Source organism: Papio anubis, chromosome 5, assembly GCF_008728515.1.
Source record: "Papio anubis isolate 15944 chromosome 5, Panubis1.0, whole genome shotgun sequence".
Taxonomy (NCBI): Eukaryota; Metazoa; Chordata; class Mammalia; order Primates; family Cercopithecidae; genus Papio; species Papio anubis.
This window is the reverse complement of record NC_044980.1, coordinates 119,290,212-119,308,135: the sequence shown is the minus strand read 5'-3', so window position 1 is coordinate 119,308,135 and position 17,924 is coordinate 119,290,212. Positions and strand designations below refer to the sequence as shown.

Here is a 17,924-nt window from a genome sequence, read left to right as displayed (position 1 = left end):
TGGGTAGTAAGCGGTGGAGCAGGGATAAGAACAAAGGCCTGACTCCAATATTTATGCTCTTTCTACTATACTGTTCCATCATTAATTCCACTTCCAGAACTAAGAAAATAATTGTTTACTTCAGTTCCCATAAAAGACATTGCCTTTTCCCCCCACTTTCCTGCTTTGTTTCTTCCTCATGTATCCCTCAGGATGAAAGATAAATGGAAAAACAGGAGTGGGAGGTAGAAAAAGGGATAAAACAAAGAACTGATATCCCAAATCCACAAAACACACCTATGATGACACACACACAAAACCCAAAAGTAAAACAAAGGAGGGAAATAAGCAATTTACATAGGAAAACCCAAATGGCCAATAAATATATGAGATGTTCAGCCTCAGTAATAATTACGAAAATACAATTGAAAACCACAATGAGATCCAGCTTCACCCTATCTGACTGGTAGTGGGAAGGCTGAATGGACTAGGATGGTACCTGTGGGAAGAAACTTTGAGGAGACATTTGAAGACAGACTTCACGGGATTTGCCAACTAGTCAATCAGTGGCAGGTGAAAAGAGGGAGTTAAAAATTATTCTTAGATTGCCAATGAGGATGACTGGAAAAGCAGTGATGCCATGAACAGAAATAGGGAAGTTATAAGCAGAGAAAGATCATGAGGCTTAGACATCACCGGCCCCCGAAGGCGAGAAGGAACTGCTGGTATGGAGTATAAGACCTCCACGGTGTGGAGCTGCTATTTCACCGGCAGGCTGTGCTGCACTAGCGTCCAGCTGCCTCTGAGGAAAGGTGCAGATGAGTCAAAAAGAGCAGGGGTGTGGCCTGGTACCTCTTTTTTAATACTTAGGTTCTTTTGAGCAATGTGTGCAACTTCTAACTTTTTAGAACATCAACACATGCATTTTGACCCCAAATCCACTTTTTACTGAATCAGTTTCTGCTTTGAGACAAAGGTGGTCTCCACTGGTGCTCCTGTAAACCTCCCCGGCCTCCCTGCTAGGCTGTCTGAACCCTGCACAAGACCCGAGGCTGTTGGCCTGCTGTGAACAAGCCCTTCTGTTTTCAGTTCCCTGATTACAGAACGTGGTGTCCTGGCCGGGCCCGGTGGGAGAGTGGGAAGAAACACAAAAGAAGGCAGCAGGATCCCATGTGTTTCTAATCCAAAGAATATCACTGGTATGTCAGAGTGAACAAAATTGAAAATGAATACTACTCCATTCTCTGGGTTGCATGAAAGCCAAACATTTGTAAGCATTTCATTAAAAAAAATCATTTTTCTTCAATTCTCAGAAATTAATGGTTTAAAAAGGAAAAAAAGCTAACCCATACCTTCTCTAGGTTGATTCTCGATGTAAGAACTTTCCACATTTGCCCATAAATACAATGATTTAATATGAATTATCTGACCTGACTTGGTTTAGAACGTAAGTTTGGAAACTCCTTTGCTTTTAATACTTTAGCTATTAAATACTAACATTGAGTGTAGAAAAACAAAGATAATTTTACTCATTTGTATTTAATATGAAATTTTACTAATTTGTATTTAATATGAAGAAGTACATCTTCCCAAGTAAGCATAACTGTACTATGATGTAAAGCTACCAAATACTGGGCATTTGTGACAGCAGTTCTAACTGAACACTGGATTCTTCTCTCTAAGCCTTTCCTGAAGGATTCGAGTAAAAACAAAGTAGTTATCAGATAAAGGAGAAGAAAATAAGACATGTAAATCAGGTTTATTTCTGGGATATTTCTGGCATGCCTATCTTCTTCTCCAGCTCACTCTCCTGCTGCCTTCTAAGAATGCCACAAGCTAAGGACAGATTTGCCCTAGCATTGTTTGGACTGTAGACACTTTGAGATAAAGGTACATCTGTGGCCTTATCAACAAAGCCTAAAGCTGACTTCTGAGGAACAGTAAAGCAGAGAGCTTCTAAGCACAACTTTGCAGTCAGACAGGCCTGGTTCAGGTTCCAGATCTGCTGACTTCATTTTCATATTTTTCTTTTAATGTTCTCTCAGCAGACTCAAGTCTGCTGCCTTTCTAGGTGTGTTACCTTCAGCAAGCTAACTTGATACTCTGATTCTTCTCCTATCAGATAGGGAACAATGACGCCTATCTTCCATGGTTCTAATAGGGCTTACATGCAATATTTTATGTATGGGAGCGATCAGCCTGGGTGGAGTTGGGGCTGTACTTTCTGGCCAAGCCAGTGGTGGGTCTCCAGTTCACTCCCTACTATGTCCCTACACTGAGCTCTGATGTCAGAGGTCACTTACCATTGGGCCCTGTGCTATTAAGTAATATTTCTAATCAAGGAGGAAAAACAAAAGACCCGCAAGACTAGGTATTTCAGGGAAAATGAGATTAAAACCTGTTTCTTTGTGGAAATAAAAAATATTGTTTCACATTTACTATGAAAAGCCCCCAGCCCAGGTTGATCATCTAGGTTTATTGCGGCACACTAACGGCGTCTGAGTGTGTAATCCCTGAGCTGACCTAGGGCAATCAATAGGCACTACTGTGACTGCCCCCATACACAGGAAAGAAATAGGTCACCTTTTCTAATTTCACTATGTTAGCTGTAAGCTCTTGACAGAGAACTTCCACATTGAATTGTACTTGTGATCCCAGGCCAGATGGTGCTGCCTGTCTGTAAGAAAAAAGAGAAAAATTATTAAGGGCAGGGATGACAAGGAAAGAAGTGGAATGAACACATTAAAAATTGATTCGAACAGAAAATTGGTTTATAATAGAAGAGAGTGAACATTTCATTTGTTAATATTAGACAAAGCCCTGCAGTAATCCGCAACTCCAGGCTAGATGTTTAGGGAACTAATTCCTAAAGGCTCAGCTGGAAATCTCTTAAGCTATTTTTAAGTGGATATGGTGTGTTTCGGCTTCCAAACAAAAATCAGGCAATTATTTTCAAGCACGTGGTTTCTTAGAACCCTTTTATTAACCCCTACTATCCTCTCTGTCTCTACCAGAGCATAAACTTACAAGAATGATTGCACTTCTCAGCTATTTATACTAGAACTTTAAAAGTTTAGGAATGTCTTTATCTAGTTAATCAAATGTCCCTTGAAATGTGAGACTTTTGTAGTTCCTTCTTTGAGATTTATCATACAGCTATAATTGTCCTTGTCTTATAATCAGGCGTGAGCCACTGTGCCTGGCCTGGAGTCACTTCTTGTCTTTATGTACATTAACTTTTTGAACAAGATGGGAGAAAGTAAGGGCAGAGTATGAATCCATACCAAACTGTTTATTAGGCTTTTGTATTTTATTAGTTCAAGTGTATATTTATGGTTCAAAAATAATCTGTATAGCTGCATACATGTAAGCCACCTAAAGGTAATTCCTACAGAGTAAAGAAAGGTCCTCGAATGGTATAACACAGTATTTCTCAAAGTACAGAGCTCAGACCATTGCCATCAGCACCACCTGGGAACTTGCTGGAAATGCAAATTCTCAGGCCTCATGCCAGACCTACTATATCAGGCACTCTGGAGATAAGCCCTGAAATCTGTTTAAACGATTCTAGATAATTCTGATGCAAATTAAAGTTTGAGAGCCACTGGTAGACTGAGGAGCCCATGGTTTCTGTAGTTATATACACCTGCAGCTGATTCTGCAAACCGTAAGACATTAAACTAATTATTACTCTGAGTCTCAGTTTCTTCATCTGTAAAATGGGAATAACAGCTCTATTCTAAAGTTGTGGTGAAAATGTAAGGAGGAAAAATCATTTGTATTTGTATGTGTATGTATTCATTCTAATAGAGTCTTTAGCATGTGGTGGACACTCTGCCAGGAAATATCATTACTTCAAAAACTTGGGCTAAATGTACACTTTCTAACATAGCATAAATTATTTCACTTTTTAGGTAACGTGTCAAAATCTTCATGTAAACAGGTTTAAAGAAAAGAGCTCTATGTCTGAAAAGGTTTAATTAGGCCAGGCATGTTAAAAAAAAGACTGATGGAAAATCTTCACAGACACATTCAACTAATTACTAGTCACATTGATCTTGACAGTGGTCAAGAGTTTTGTAAATAAGTGAGTTAATATAAAAAGTTATACATGATCAAATGTGCCGAGTTTCTTGAATTGCTTCTTTCTCTGAGTGTCTTGGTTAACTGCCATTTTACTAAGGTAAACTTGCATAGTTTAAGAAATGGGGCAAGGTCACAACTGCATCTTAGCATATTAGAGCAAGATAATATAAAATGAGGCTTGTTTCTTGCCTTCTTACTAGCAACATTACAACAACTCCAAAATAGTACAGGGTTAGGTCATCCATTTCTAGACCCTCCTACCTTTTTACTTTCCACATATACACTTAACAAAATATCTCATACAGAATGTATCTCCAATTAATGTTTACTAAGAAGGATGCTAAGTTCTGGTCAATTATTACATTAAGCAGAAAGGCAAGCAGATGACAGCACTAGAGGCAATTAGCTTACTCAGTATTATGGGTGTCCACAATGGAGGTTAGTAACCCCAGCTGCTCCTCCAGAGTATTAATTCTGTATCTCATATAGAAGGTTGAGATGATTAGTGCACAGACGCTGGAAAGGGATGAAAGAGAAACTTTCATTAGGTTAATGGCCAGGATCTGATGTTCATAAAACAACTCAGTGCCAATGTGATACACTTGAGGCAAGGCATTTTCCAAAATAACTTGGTAAAGAGATTTTAAAGACATCCTTTCTAAACAGGCTGATGCTTGTATAAAACTTACAGCTAGAAGAGACTTAAAATCCTCTAGCCCAAGTCCCTCAATTTGCAAATAATGACCCTTCTAACAGCATTGGTCAGAGCCAGACCCAAGTTGGAGTACCGAGCCAGCGTTCCTCCTCCCTGTGGTACTACCGTCCTCTGCTGGAAGAGCCTGGGCAGACAGTCCCCAGTCGTGTTCTCTGGTGACTCCCTCCTTTATCTGGAAACTAGACTGGGCATATTTTCCTTGGTTGGGAGGAACAGCCTAGAACTGGGTCAGGCTATTTTCAGAAGAACAATCAGTTACACACTGGAAGTTAAAAAAGTCGATGCCTACAATTTTGGTAAAGGGGATGAGGATAACATTTTCAAGTTGTGTTGGCCCCTGTTCAGGGGACATGGGACAGACGGCAAAACAAAATTACAGCTAGATAGAAGGAATAGGTTCTAGTGTTGAATACCACTGTAGAATGACTAAAGTTAACAATGATAGAGTTTCAAATAGCTAAAAGAGGATATTGAATGTTCTCAACACAAAGAGATGATAAGGGTGATGGATATGCTAATTACCCGGATCTGATGAGTATACATTATATGTATCAAAACATCACTATGTACTCCATAAATATGTACAATGATTATATGTCAAAAAAATAAAAACAATAACAAGGGTAAACATGTTTCATAATTTATAGAGCAATTTCCCAACTAATGGTACCCACTCAGAACTTAGTCCTCTGCAGGGTTTGGCACAACCACGAAAATGTGACCTAAGCCTAAGGAAAAAAAGCTGAAGTAGGAGACAAATTGTCAAAGTAAAGATGTGGGTCACATTTCAGACAATTGAGATTTACAGTAGGTCTCGGCAATGTGAAGAGATTACTCCTTTAGCGAATGAAATCATTTTCTTAGTCACAGTAAATTCATGTACTTACACAATTGCATAGAATATAAGAATATGGTGAAGCATTGGACATTTCTGAGACTTGACTTTATGTAAGATTCCAACAGTTTCTGACAGACCTGTTGGGTGGAAAACAAAAAACAACTGTTTAAAACCATAACACACTTCTTTTATCCAGCAATATCCCTATAGGGTACTCGAGAGAGGTAATTATTCCCAGGTAAAAGAAATCAGAGAAAATATCCACTGAAGCCTCCCAGTTGTCATTTTAACCAGTAGTTACAATTCCTTCCAACAAAATTCATTGATTTACACACCTATCCACAGCCTTCTTTGTGTCAAGCATTGTGCTGGAATCAATGGTGAACAATATAACAATATCCTTGCTCTCTTACCAGTATAGCTAGTTATTAGAATAAAAAGTAAATAAGAAATTTGAGTTTTACTGGAAAATTTTTTGTTTTTTTGAGACAGTCTCACTCTGTTGCCCAGGTGACAGTGGCGTGATCACAGGTCATTGCAGCCTTGACCTCCTGGCCTCGAGCAATCCTCCTGCCTCAGCCTCCCAAGTAGCTAGAACTACAAACATGTACCACACCCAACTGATTTTTAAATTTTTTGTAGAGATAGGGTCTCACTATGTTGCCCAGGCTGGTCTTGAACTCCTTGGACCCAAGCAATCCTCCCACCTCAGCCTCCCAAAGTGCTGGGGTTACAGTAACAGAAATTTTTGAAACATAATCTCATGTATTCAGAATCATGAAGTGACCTCCATGAAGGCTATTCACTTTTGTATCCCCCACTGTAATCATGGAACTGGGTACTGGTTGCTAAATGAATAAGTGAATTAATATGCAAAGACCTATAATACAAAAGGAGGAAAGGGAACATGAAGAGCAGTCATAAGGTGAAAGATGGGGACCCTTTAAAAGTTACAAATAGGCCAGGCGTGGTGGCTCACGCCTGTAATCCCAGCATTTTGGGAGGCCAAGGAGGGTGGATCACAAGGTCAGGAGTTCGAGACTAGCCTGACCAACATGGTGAAACCCTGTCTCTACTAAAAATACAAAAATTAGCGGGGCATTAGCCGGCTCAGGAGGCTGAGGCATGAGAATCACTTGAACCCAAGAGTCAGAGGTTGCAGTGAGCCGAGATCGTGTCATTGCACTACAGCAGCCTTGGTGACAGAGCAAGACGCTGTCTAATAAAGAAAAAAAGTTACAACCAGATGTCTCCAACCCTTCTAAAAAACCCCCTCACAAGACCTCCATTCCTTACCCTGTGCAGGGAGACTCTTGGCTTTTCCTTCAGGTACTCTGTTCACATGGGCATCTGCCCGAGTTGGCTTTGCTTCTCCCTTGGAGACATTCAGAACTGTTTGGGATTCTGTCACATGGAAATCTACTAAGCCAAAACGGAGCTGGGTAAGTTTTCTCTCCAATGTATTTAAAACAGGATTAATCACCAAGTAAATCAATCCCTTAACATGCATGATGGTCAAGAACATGAATGGATCGTCTCACAAGTTAGTTGTGGTGGCTGGGGGCTGAAACTGAATGCTTAAGCAAATAAGTAATAAAGTGATATAAGGATAGTCTTTCATTTTCCAACTAACTCACATAGATAATTTGGCTATAACAATTAAAAATATTATTGAAATAAGAGGGAAGAAAATAGGCCAGGCGCGGTGGCTCACACTTGTAATCCCAGCACTTTGGGAGGCCGAGGTGGGTGGACCACGAGGTCAGGAGTTCGAGACCAGCCTGATAAACATGGTGAAATCCCGTCTCTACTATAAACATACAAAAATTAGCCGGGCTTGGTGGCACATGTCTGTAATCCCAGCTACTCGGGAGGCTGAGACAGGAGAATCGGTTGAACCTGGGAGGTGGAGGTTGCAGGAGCCAAGATCGCGCCATTGCACTTAGGCCTAGGCAACAGAGAGACTCCGTCTCAAACAAACAAACAAACAAAAACAAAAAAAAGAGGGAAGAAAATATTATGTTTTTCTCTCTCAACTACCCCAATATTAGGTCTATTTAAGAGACCTCTGTTAAATATGCATAAAAGGAAACGAATTTTTACCACATAGGCAATTCTTTTCCCTCAAACTCTCAAGGCATCCTTTCTCCAGATTCCATTCCTGATTTTTAGCTAGGAAGACAATGTGGCTTTTTTTTTCTTTCTTTTCTTTTCTTTCTTTCGTTCTTTTTTTTTTTTAAGGGGGTTGGGTGAGGATGTTTTGCGGGGAATTAAATTTTAGTCAAAATACAACAATTTCCCAAACCTCGAGAGTTCTCAGATTCAGGAGTTTGAGAACCAGAACTGCTGTATCCTTCCATGTCTTGCCTTCTTTGTTGAACCACTCCATCCAGATCTGAGAATTCATCATTGAAATCCTGAAAGGAAACAGTGAAATGAAGACAGGCTGATTTTCCCTTAGTAAACAGGCAGGCCTTTGTACCTCCCAGCCCTTTCACCTAGGCCTGACCTATAAAACATAGAATAGAAGGAAGGATTACCCCATATGACTGGGATTTTCCCAACAGATCACCGAGTATCTGGTTACTGAAACAGATTTTTCAGGCAGTTAAAATTCTGTCAACAAACAGTGGCCAACTTGTTTAAAACAACAAATGTCTGGAAAAACACCCAGAATGCCAATAATTGAGAAGCTTCCAGTGTGAAGCTGAAGAGGTTTCATTAGCACTTTGTAATGAGAAAACCTGATTACTATACACATATATAAGAGAAAAAAATAGAAAGCTTTAAATCCAAGTTCAAATATGTAGACAGAGAGAAAGATACTACTAAATTATAGGTTTTTTTTTATTTTAAAAAAGTATTGGAAACAGAAAAGGAAAAATGGCTTTAGCAAATTAGGCCCTGAAAGTAAAGTTTAAGCTTTTTTTATTCCCTCAACTAAATCAAAACAGGGTTAGTGCTAGTACATTTACATTTTAGAAAGATGATGGAGGAGTAAGGGAAAAAGCACAGGCGTTCTACTTTGTATTCTATTGGTTCCCCAAAGTGCTTAAGAACGGAAGAGACAAATGGTGTCATTAAAATGTCCTGGCAAAGGTACAATTAGGCTGAGCTTTTAACAATTTAGTCAGCTGCCAAATGAAGAAGAGACTCATCTTGTAAGCAAATTACCAACCTTTCACCTTGAACTAGCTGTCTTTTGTTCATCTCAACACTCATTTCGATTTCATACAAGGATTTATAGGAGAAGGAAGATTGAAAATTTCTTCAATTTAATGATTTCTTGAATGCCTATCTTGTATCAGGCAGTATGCAAAGCTCCTTACATACATGATTGCATTTAATCTTCACAGCCACATCATGAAGCTGGCATTTTAATGGATGAAGAAACTGAGTCAAAGCAGTTACAGAGCTTGCCTGATGATATAACATAGCTGGGTGGAGCCCAGATTTAAAACCAGGTTTCTTGGATTCCAAATCATATGTGTTACATTATATTTTGTGCTGCTTCCCACTACTGTTTTTCAAGGTAGATTTTTAAGAAATTGAGATAAAATTCAGGTAACATAAAATCCACCATTTAAAAGTATACAATTTAGTGGTGTTTAGAATATTCACAATGTTGTACAACCATGGCTACAATCTTGTTCTGAAATATTTCCATCACCCCCCAAAGAAAGCCCATACCCATTAGCAGTCACTTTCAATTTCTCCCTCACCCCATTCTCTGGCAACCACTAGTTTACTTTCTGTCCCTATGGATTTGCCTGTTCAAGATATTTCCTATAAAGGTAATCATATGTGGCCTTTTGAGTCTGGCTTCTTTCACTTAGCATGCTGCTTTCAAGGTCCATCCATGTTGCTATATTGTAGCTGCTATCAGTACTTCATTTCCCTCCTTTTTTTTTTAGATGGAGTCACATTGCACCATCCTGCAGGCTGGAGTGCAATGGGGCGATCTCAGCCCACTGCAACCTCTGCCTTCCAGGTTCAAGCAATTCTCCTGCCTCAGTCTCCTGAGTAGCTGGGATTATGGGCACCCGCCACTAGGCCCAGCTAATTTTTTGTATTTTTTAGTAGAGACAGGGTTTCACTATGTTGGCCAGGCTGGTCTCGAACTCCTGACTTCATGATCTGCCCACCTCAGCCTCCCAAAGTGCTGGGATTACAGGCGTGAGCCACCACGCCCGGCCCTTAATTTCCTTTTTATGGTTGAATAATATCCCATTATATGGGTATTTAAAAAATTTATTAATCAGTTGATGGACATTAGGCTTTTCCCCACCTTTCAGCTATTACAAATAATGCTATTAACATTCTTGTACAAGTGTTTGTGTGAATACGCTTTCAGTCCCATTACTTTTAAACTGTTCTCAAAAAAAGATTTGTGGGAGATGTTGAAACCATGGGCTCATATTGCTTCATTAATGTTGAATATTTCTAATCATTTGAATGATATGGTTGGAACTCTCTTGGGAAAACATTATAACCATTATGGGTACAAATCTTACACAAACAGAGGGAGCTACTTCCCACTGGAGATTTACTCTACAGTTTACAAAGTCTAAGGGAATGAATCAATCTTTACCTGTCACTTGGGCTTTATAGCTTTCTTTTCTTTTCTTTCTTTTTTTTTTTTTTTTAACAGTTAATTCTGAGCATATTTGTCTTCTCTTCTAAGTTGTGAAGTCTCTGAAGGCATGAATTAGTTTTAATTTTTCCTGGTTTCCTACAGTGTGCACTAGCATGGTGCCTTGAACACAGAAGACATTTAAGGATTTGTGGGATGACTCAGTCCTACCTCAAATAGATGTGTGAATCCCTCTAAACCAATATTGACAGACAAACAGAGCAAGACTTTATGAATGCCTTCACTGACCAGTAACTCACCAAGACAGTCTACTAGGTGTTTCTTTCTTTTTGCAGGACAACTCTTCAATTACTTGGAAAAAGTTTATGGCTACTGTGGTTTCCTCTTCTTTAAGACAGCTATGCCCTGTTTCTTCAACTGTACCTCAAATATTTTGGTCCTAAGCTCTTCCCACACCCTGGTCATGGTGTAAGCACAAGTGTAACTGTGGGACATATTCCCTTTCTTTTGCATTTAGATAGTTATGTAGGCAACTTACCAGAGGCAGAGATGACGGGCGGTCTGCTCGGAAACTGTTTTCAGCAGAAGATGGATTGGGACTGTTACCAACACTTGTATTCTGAAATTATTGGAACAAAGCGAAAAACCAGATTAACAATGAAACCATAAGAAATACAGAAGAGAGATAGTAATTGAGGCTCAGGGACATCATACTCACTTCTAAGTGTCCACACACAGATTTTAGTAGTTTGTAAGTTGAATCTCTGGAGAGTAAGGAGACAAATATGTACTGAAAAACAAAACAGGATAATTATGAATAGATATTACCTGATGAGAAGTGAGAGTTGAGAGTTCAGAAAAGTATCTGTATGCAGCTTTTTCACTTTCAAACAACATGGACCTCTCTTTGATCTACATTCTCATTCCTCTCACCCAAATATTCCATTTTTATTCCATTTCTGGAATAAAGCAAACATTCTCCCATAAAAACAACAACATTTTCAAACCCAATTTAAGAGTAATAAATACATGTAGGGCAAAATGAAGGCTCCAAAAGCCTGTCATTGGTGCCACAAACAAGCCCAGAGAAAAAAAGGCCTGGACATTAAAAAAAGGCTAGTGACATTCACTAGATCCCCTTTAAAATCTCTCTCCCTCTGTTTTTGTTGTTAAGGGTATTTAACAATTCCCGAGGGTCCGCCTTCTCTGCTCTGACCTAGATTTCCACTGAAAACTTCCCGGTGGCTCTAATAGGCTAGCTCTCTTTCATGCCACTTCCAGATTCTTCCTTGTACAAATATGGAGATTTTCGAGTGGAGACTTATAAGTGAGCCATGGGAAAGAAGTAAAATCAAAGCTAGACGAATCATGTGAAGACAAATGACATGAGGAAAAATGATTTTACCATAAACAATATGTTCAGAAAATATAAAAATCTACTTTTTTCCCCATCTATTTATGTCATAGAATGTTTTCAGACCTCCTTTCCGTGAGTTTGCGATTATCCTTCTCATTTACCAGTAAGGGAACTTGAATTATTTCCAAGCAAGTACTATATTCCAAAGTAATTAATATTGTGGGTTCTGGCATCAGGCAGATCCAGTTGCAAATTCTGGCTCTGACACTTACTAAGTGGGTGACATTGGGAAAACTGCTTAACCCCTCTAACTTTCAGTTTTCTTAATAACAGTTATCCATTACAGGGTGGTAGCAAGAAAATATAAGAAAAGCATTAGGGTATGGCCTGACAAGGAGGAAATGCTGATGAGTGCTGGCTATTAGTATTTTAAAAAGATCCCCAAATAGATATTAACATATCTTCTAGCTTATCAGAATGGTCTCTTTTATCTTTCCTTCTTTCTTCTTCTCTCTACAAGTTTTATAGTATGGTTAGAAAGGAAATCTATAGCCAGTCACGTTGGTTCATGCCTGTAATCCCAACACTCTGGGAGGCTGAGGCGGGGGATCACTTGAGCCCAGGAATTTGAGACCAGCCCTTGGCAACATAGCAAGACCCCATCTCTATTAAAAAAAGAAAAAAGAAGAAAGGAAAAAGGAGAAATGAAATCTATAGAATGTAGATTTTATGCTTTCATAGAAATAATAGGTAACAGATTAAAAAAATTTCACGTGAAAAGTAACCACTCCACTCCCTCTTTCTTGCCAAGCTGAAATAAACACCACTTTAATGTAAATGTTTCTGATTGCACATGTCTGGGGTAGCACAATAGTCAATTCAGCTCTGGAATTTCTATATAGAAGGTAGTTCAGGCAACCTGTTAGTAAAGCAGATCTAAAAACTGATCCTGCACCTGCAGTTGCAGAGCAGGTGCAAGTTTTATTTATCTGGAATGGCTCTAGGGAGGTATTGACTGAGGTTATGGGGAGGCTGGCCACCCCCACACCAGGAACTCCTCACTATCAACCTGCTTGCCTCACCCTGTCAGTAAGGTGGTGTTTTGTTGTTGTTCTTTATATATATTTATTACTGTTTTGAGACAGGCTCGCTCTATCACCCAGGCTGGAGTGCAGTGGTGCTCAATCTCAGCTCACTGAAACCTTTGTCTCCTAGGCTCAAACAATCCTCCCACCTCAGCCTCCCCAGTAGCTGAGATCACAGGTGTGTGCCACCACACCCAGCTAATTTTTGTATTTTTTTGAAGACAGAGGGTTTCGCCATGTTGCCTAGGCTGGTCTTGAACTCCTGGACTCAAGCGATCCACCCGTTTGGGCCTCCCAAAGTGCTGGGATTACAGGTGTGAGCCACCATGCCTGGTCTTGTTCTTTTTCTTTTTCTTGGAGACAGGGTCTCGCTCTGTTGCCCAGGCTGGAGTGCAGTGGCACAATCATGGCTCACTGCAGCCTTTACCTCCTGGGCTCAAGCGATCCTCCTACCTCAGCCTCCCAAGTAGCTGGGATCACAGGCACACACCACCACACCTGGCTAATTTTTATATTTTTTGTAGAGATGGGGTTTCACCATGTTGCCCAGGCTGGTCCCCAACTCCTGGGCTCAAGCAATTCTCCCACCTCAGCCCTTAGCCTCCCAAAGTGCTGGGATTAAAGGCCTGGCCTCCCTTTTTTTTTTTTTTTTTTTTAAATTTTTTTCTTCTTTAAGACTATTAAAGGAACTGAATATACCAGTTTAGCCTGATCTAGCAGATGTTAGCCTGACCTAGCTGAAGTTGAGACAGCATTTTATTTTTTTGACCTTGGTCAGGCAAGTATAATTAAGTCAGCAGGAAATTCAAAATTGGCAACACTTCTATGAGAATAAATCACCTTGTGAAGGGAAACAGCACTACATGAATGTCTACAGGCTATAATTTTTAAAATTAGTCTTATAGAATTTTCCTGATTCACCAAAGGAGATGATGATATTTATGGTTTGGAGTCTTGGTCCTTGGCAAGAGGGCCCTCAGGCAGCAGAGCCCAGAGAGGAGGACAGAGCGAAGGTGCCCTCGCTCCGCTGCATACTCACCCTGTCTGTGACCGTTGCTATGATCAGGGCGTTTGGCACTAGAAGAGCAGTTTTGGTTTTCTTTATTAGGGTTACTGAGAAAGCTGGAATAGAGATCTGAAACAGAATCAGCAAGTTAATGCCAGTTCAGACTTGACAGAACAGCACTTTGAATCTTCACATTAAAGGGGGAAAAAAAAAGTAAACAGAAATCAAAACCAGCAGCAAGCTCCCCAGCCTCCATGAAGAAAAGTCAATCTTACAGAGTGGCAGGGATGTGTCACTGAGCTCCTCAAAATGGTGCTTACTGAGCCGGAGGATAAATCTGAATCATCGATTGGACTGAAGATCTTGGTGGGAAACCTTTATCTTCAGACATGAAAATAGAATGCAAAATGTATATTCATTTTAAAGATAAGCCCAAGGCTCTAAAGAAATTTCAAGCTTCTGGTCATCCACTTTGGGCTAACTTCCACATGCCCCACTCTCCTCTGTCTTTAGGTGCATGTTGGGGGGAAAATGTTAAAAAGCACTGGTATAATAGGACCATCACTGGAGAGAAAACCTGGGACCTGAATTCTTGGCTCAGATTTTTTTTTTTTTTGAGACAGAATCTCGCTCTGTTGCCCAGGCTGGAGTTCAGTGACGTGATCTCAGCTACCTGCAAGCTCCGTCTCCCAGGTTTACGCCATTCTCCTGCCTCAGCCTCTCAAGTAGCTGGGACTATAGGTGCCTGCCACCATGCTCCGGCTAATTTTTTTGTATTTTTGGTAGAGACGGGGTTTCACCGTGTTAGGCAGGATGGTCTGGAACTCCCGACATTCTGATCCACCCGCCTTGGCTTAGTTCTGTTACTACAGGTTGAGCATCCTTACTCTGAAAATCAGAAATCCAAACTATTCCAAAATCCAAAAGTTTTTGAATGCTGATATTGATGGTCAAAGGAAATGCTCACTGGAGCATTTCAGATTTTGGATTTTTGGATTAGGAATGCTCAGCCACTTATATATTGGCAGACATTGCAAAATCTGAAATCCAAAACACTTCTGGTCCCAAGCATTTTGGATAGGGGATACTCAACCTGTATCTACATGACCTACTTCCCCTTGTAAGCCATCTGTTCTAGGCCTCAGTTTCTTGATTTATAAATTGGAGATAGTCTCATCTACTTCTCAGGATTTTCTGTGGATTAAGTAAGATAATATATGCAAAATGCCCAGTGATGAACAAAAATTTCATTTACCTCCTCACTTGTTTATGAAATCAGCATGGGTGAAATAAAAGAACTTTAAATACTTTTCTGGTTCAACAAAGAATAACAACAGTAACTATAGAAGCTACAATAATTGATACCTGTTTACCAGATAGAATTTAATTATGATGATCCTACACAGTCAATATTATAAGAAATAAAGAAATTTATTTAGAGAGCTGCATATCATACATAAGAAGTTACAAAGATGGAACTCAAGCCAGTCTGATTCAAAATGTGGGTTCTTTTCAATACAATGTGCTATAAGAATGTATCAAATGGCACAAAGAACAGAAGTTTATGATAATTTATGTTATACCTCTCCAACCAAATTTGATCTCAAAGGAAAATGGATTGCCATTACTTTAATCCCTGAAAACAGAACATCTACTTCTTGAAAATGCCTCACATATTCTCAAAAGTGGAGAAGAGATGGGCTTTATGTAAGTACTGCCAGCTTGAAGGAAGCAAGCACAATGAGCTTTTTTTTTTTTTTTTTTTTTTTTTTAAGACGGAGTTTTGCTCTTGTTGCCCAGGCTAGAGTGCAGTGGTGCGATCTCAGCTCATGGCAACCTCCTTCTCCCAGGTTCAAGTGATTCTCCTGCCTCAGCCTCCTGAGAAGCTGGGATTACAGGCATGTGCCACCAGGCCCGGCTAATTTTTTTTTTTTGAGATGGAGTTTCGTTCTTGTTGCCCAGGCTGGAGTGCAGTGGTGCGATCGCGGCTCACCGCAACCTCAACCTCCCGGGTTCAAAGGATTCTCCTGCCTCAGCCTCCCGAGTAGCTAGGATAACAGGCATGTGCCACCATGCCTGGCTAATTTTGTATTTTTAGTAGAGACGGGGTTTCTCTGTGTTGGTCAGGCTGGTCTCAAACTACTGACCTCAGGTGATCTGCCCACCTCAGCCTCCCGATGTGCTGAGATTACAGGTGTGAACCACCACGCCCAGCCACACCCAGCTAATTTTGTATTTTTAGTAGAGACGGGATTTCTCCATGTTGGCCAGGCTGGTCTTGAACTCCCAACCTCAGGCGATCCACCCGCATCAGCCTCCCAAAGTGCTGGGATCACAGGTGTGAGCCACCGTGCCTGACCGCAAAATGAGCTTTTAATTTTGAATATTTGCATTCACATGTGGGTTTATGAGATGGGCTTATTTATTGCCCTCAATGATCTAGGCAGGAAGACTATGGAAGAACAAGGGATAATCCAATTGAGACATTTTCTAAAAACTGTTTGCCAAAGAACTCCACTCACAATATTTTTCAAAGGCAGGAGGCAATTCAGAACTTACAAGTTGGGATAAATTTGGAAAAAAAGAATTTGAGATCTACTTAGATCATGATTTAAAAAAAAACGAGTCTAATTTTGTTTCTGAGCAGTAATACAAACACACAGTGGCAAAGGGCTATAAATTTAGATTTTTCATAATCTAAGGCATGGAACACCCTTAAGAAAGTTTTCAATCAATTGCTTCATGAGTATAAAATTACAACCAGATAACATTTGTAAAATAAAGCTTAAATCACTTTTCAGTTTGAGCCTAGACAGAATGTGATACATACATGCTAATTTTAGTAGCATCAGAAAATACCAACAGGCTGACTAAAAAGGTCCTGATTAAATTAAGGCTACACTTTATTAATACTTCTCCAGGGTAAATGATAATATTTTTCCAGGGTAATGGTAACATTTTTCCAGGGTAAACTGCTTTAGAAGGGGAACTTGATTAGAAAGTTCCCACGGTAGAGCAATTGTTTGGGTGCCTTCAGCTCATACTGGATCACGCTGGACTGAGGTCCATTGGCAGTGAGGAAATTCTGCAACATCTCTGAAGCCCAAATCTCCTTTGACACCATCCTTAGAAGGGATGGAACATACAAGTCACTATCATGGTTCTTATTCCCACGCCCTGCTAATTTTCAGTCTCCTGCCTCTGTAGGTTACACACTGCAAAAGCAATCTTAGTATATCCATGTCTTCAAAAAACCAGGGTCACTTCTTCTAACTTCTTTTTATCAGTTCTTAGGTAGAAGTAGAACTTTAAAATCGTTGCTAGAATCATATCAGCTTGAAAGTGCACTGACTGCCTTTGTGGATCCCCCAGTCGCTTAACAAAGACTAATGCTTTGTTCATTAGTGTCTTCAGTCCCTGCTGCTCTGCTCAGACATGTTGGCTCTATATGAATTCCTGAGAACTATATCACATTGATCAGTACTACCCAATCCCCTTCCCCATTCCATGAACAAGACCTTTAATCCAGAAATGTAGAAATAGATGAAATACTGCTTCATATTGATTTGTATTATACTGATTCAGATAATACTGTCAATCAAATAATGCTTACCTAAACATAGCTCTATATGATAAAAAATCAATATAAAAAGAATATGTTTTACCTAAAGAATAGTATGCTAGTCTTCAGCTCCAACACTAACAAAAGAAAATATTCCTATTAGATTTGTTAAGTGGTCTTTATGCAATTGCCAGTGGTTTTAGAAAGAATATTTAAATAAGGCACATCTACCACTCAAAACAAAAAGAAGTTTTCATCAGCTACTTCATGACTATGAGAGTTGCTTCTTCACACTCATGAATCAGAATGATTGAAAACTCACTGAGGTCATGCAAACCCAAGAAGTGTTTCTCTGGTGTTATTCTGGAGGCCTGAATGAACTGTGATGTGACATCATAGCTCAAAGGTAAAAAAAAGTCAGTGGGATAGAATTATCTTTTCCTTGATAGGCCACAGTTCCACGGTCCCCAGTTTAGAGGACAGTGCCAATTCCTTTAGGCTGTTCTCCTTAATGTCTCAGGATGTCATGTGTCTCTACTCCCCCAAATCTGTGTTTAATAATAATGAAAAGATGTAGTATCAGAGTACACTTGGGATCGAGGGTGTCTGACTTCCCCAGGCTAGGCCTTAACTGCTCCACTTCCTGCTCATTTTGTGCTGGTGAGGGTACAAAGGGAGTGCTAATAAGTAGCTTATTTATTG

At 39.9% G+C, this 17,924-nt stretch overlaps 1 protein-coding gene across 8 annotated transcripts in view; it reads right to left on the bottom strand.

The window, feature by feature from the left end:
* GRAMD2B (GRAM domain containing 2B) overlaps nucleotides 1-17,924 on the bottom strand; it is a 120,919-nt gene that overhangs the window by 7,047 nt on the left and 95,948 nt on the right. For 5 of the 8 annotated variants that reach the window (XM_009209006.4, XM_009209008.4, XM_017959822.3 and 2 more), the window contains 8 exons: nucleotides 13,694-13,789; nucleotides 10,931-11,002; nucleotides 10,751-10,831; nucleotides 7,924-8,035; nucleotides 6,915-7,040; nucleotides 5,668-5,755; nucleotides 4,477-4,581; nucleotides 2,563-2,656 (listed from right to left, as the gene is read on the bottom strand). In XM_009209006.4, coding sequence (XP_009207270.3) covers nucleotides 2,563-2,656; nucleotides 4,477-4,581; nucleotides 5,668-5,755; nucleotides 6,915-7,040; nucleotides 7,924-8,035; nucleotides 10,751-10,831; nucleotides 10,931-11,002; nucleotides 13,694-13,789 — 774 coding nt within the window. The remainder of the gene's footprint in view (nucleotides 1-2,562; nucleotides 2,657-4,476; nucleotides 4,582-5,667; nucleotides 5,756-6,914; nucleotides 7,041-7,923; nucleotides 8,036-10,750; nucleotides 10,832-10,930; nucleotides 11,003-13,693; nucleotides 13,790-17,924) is intronic. The other 3 variants (XM_009209007.4, XM_017959823.3, XM_017959825.3) reach the window with 1 other exon arrangement.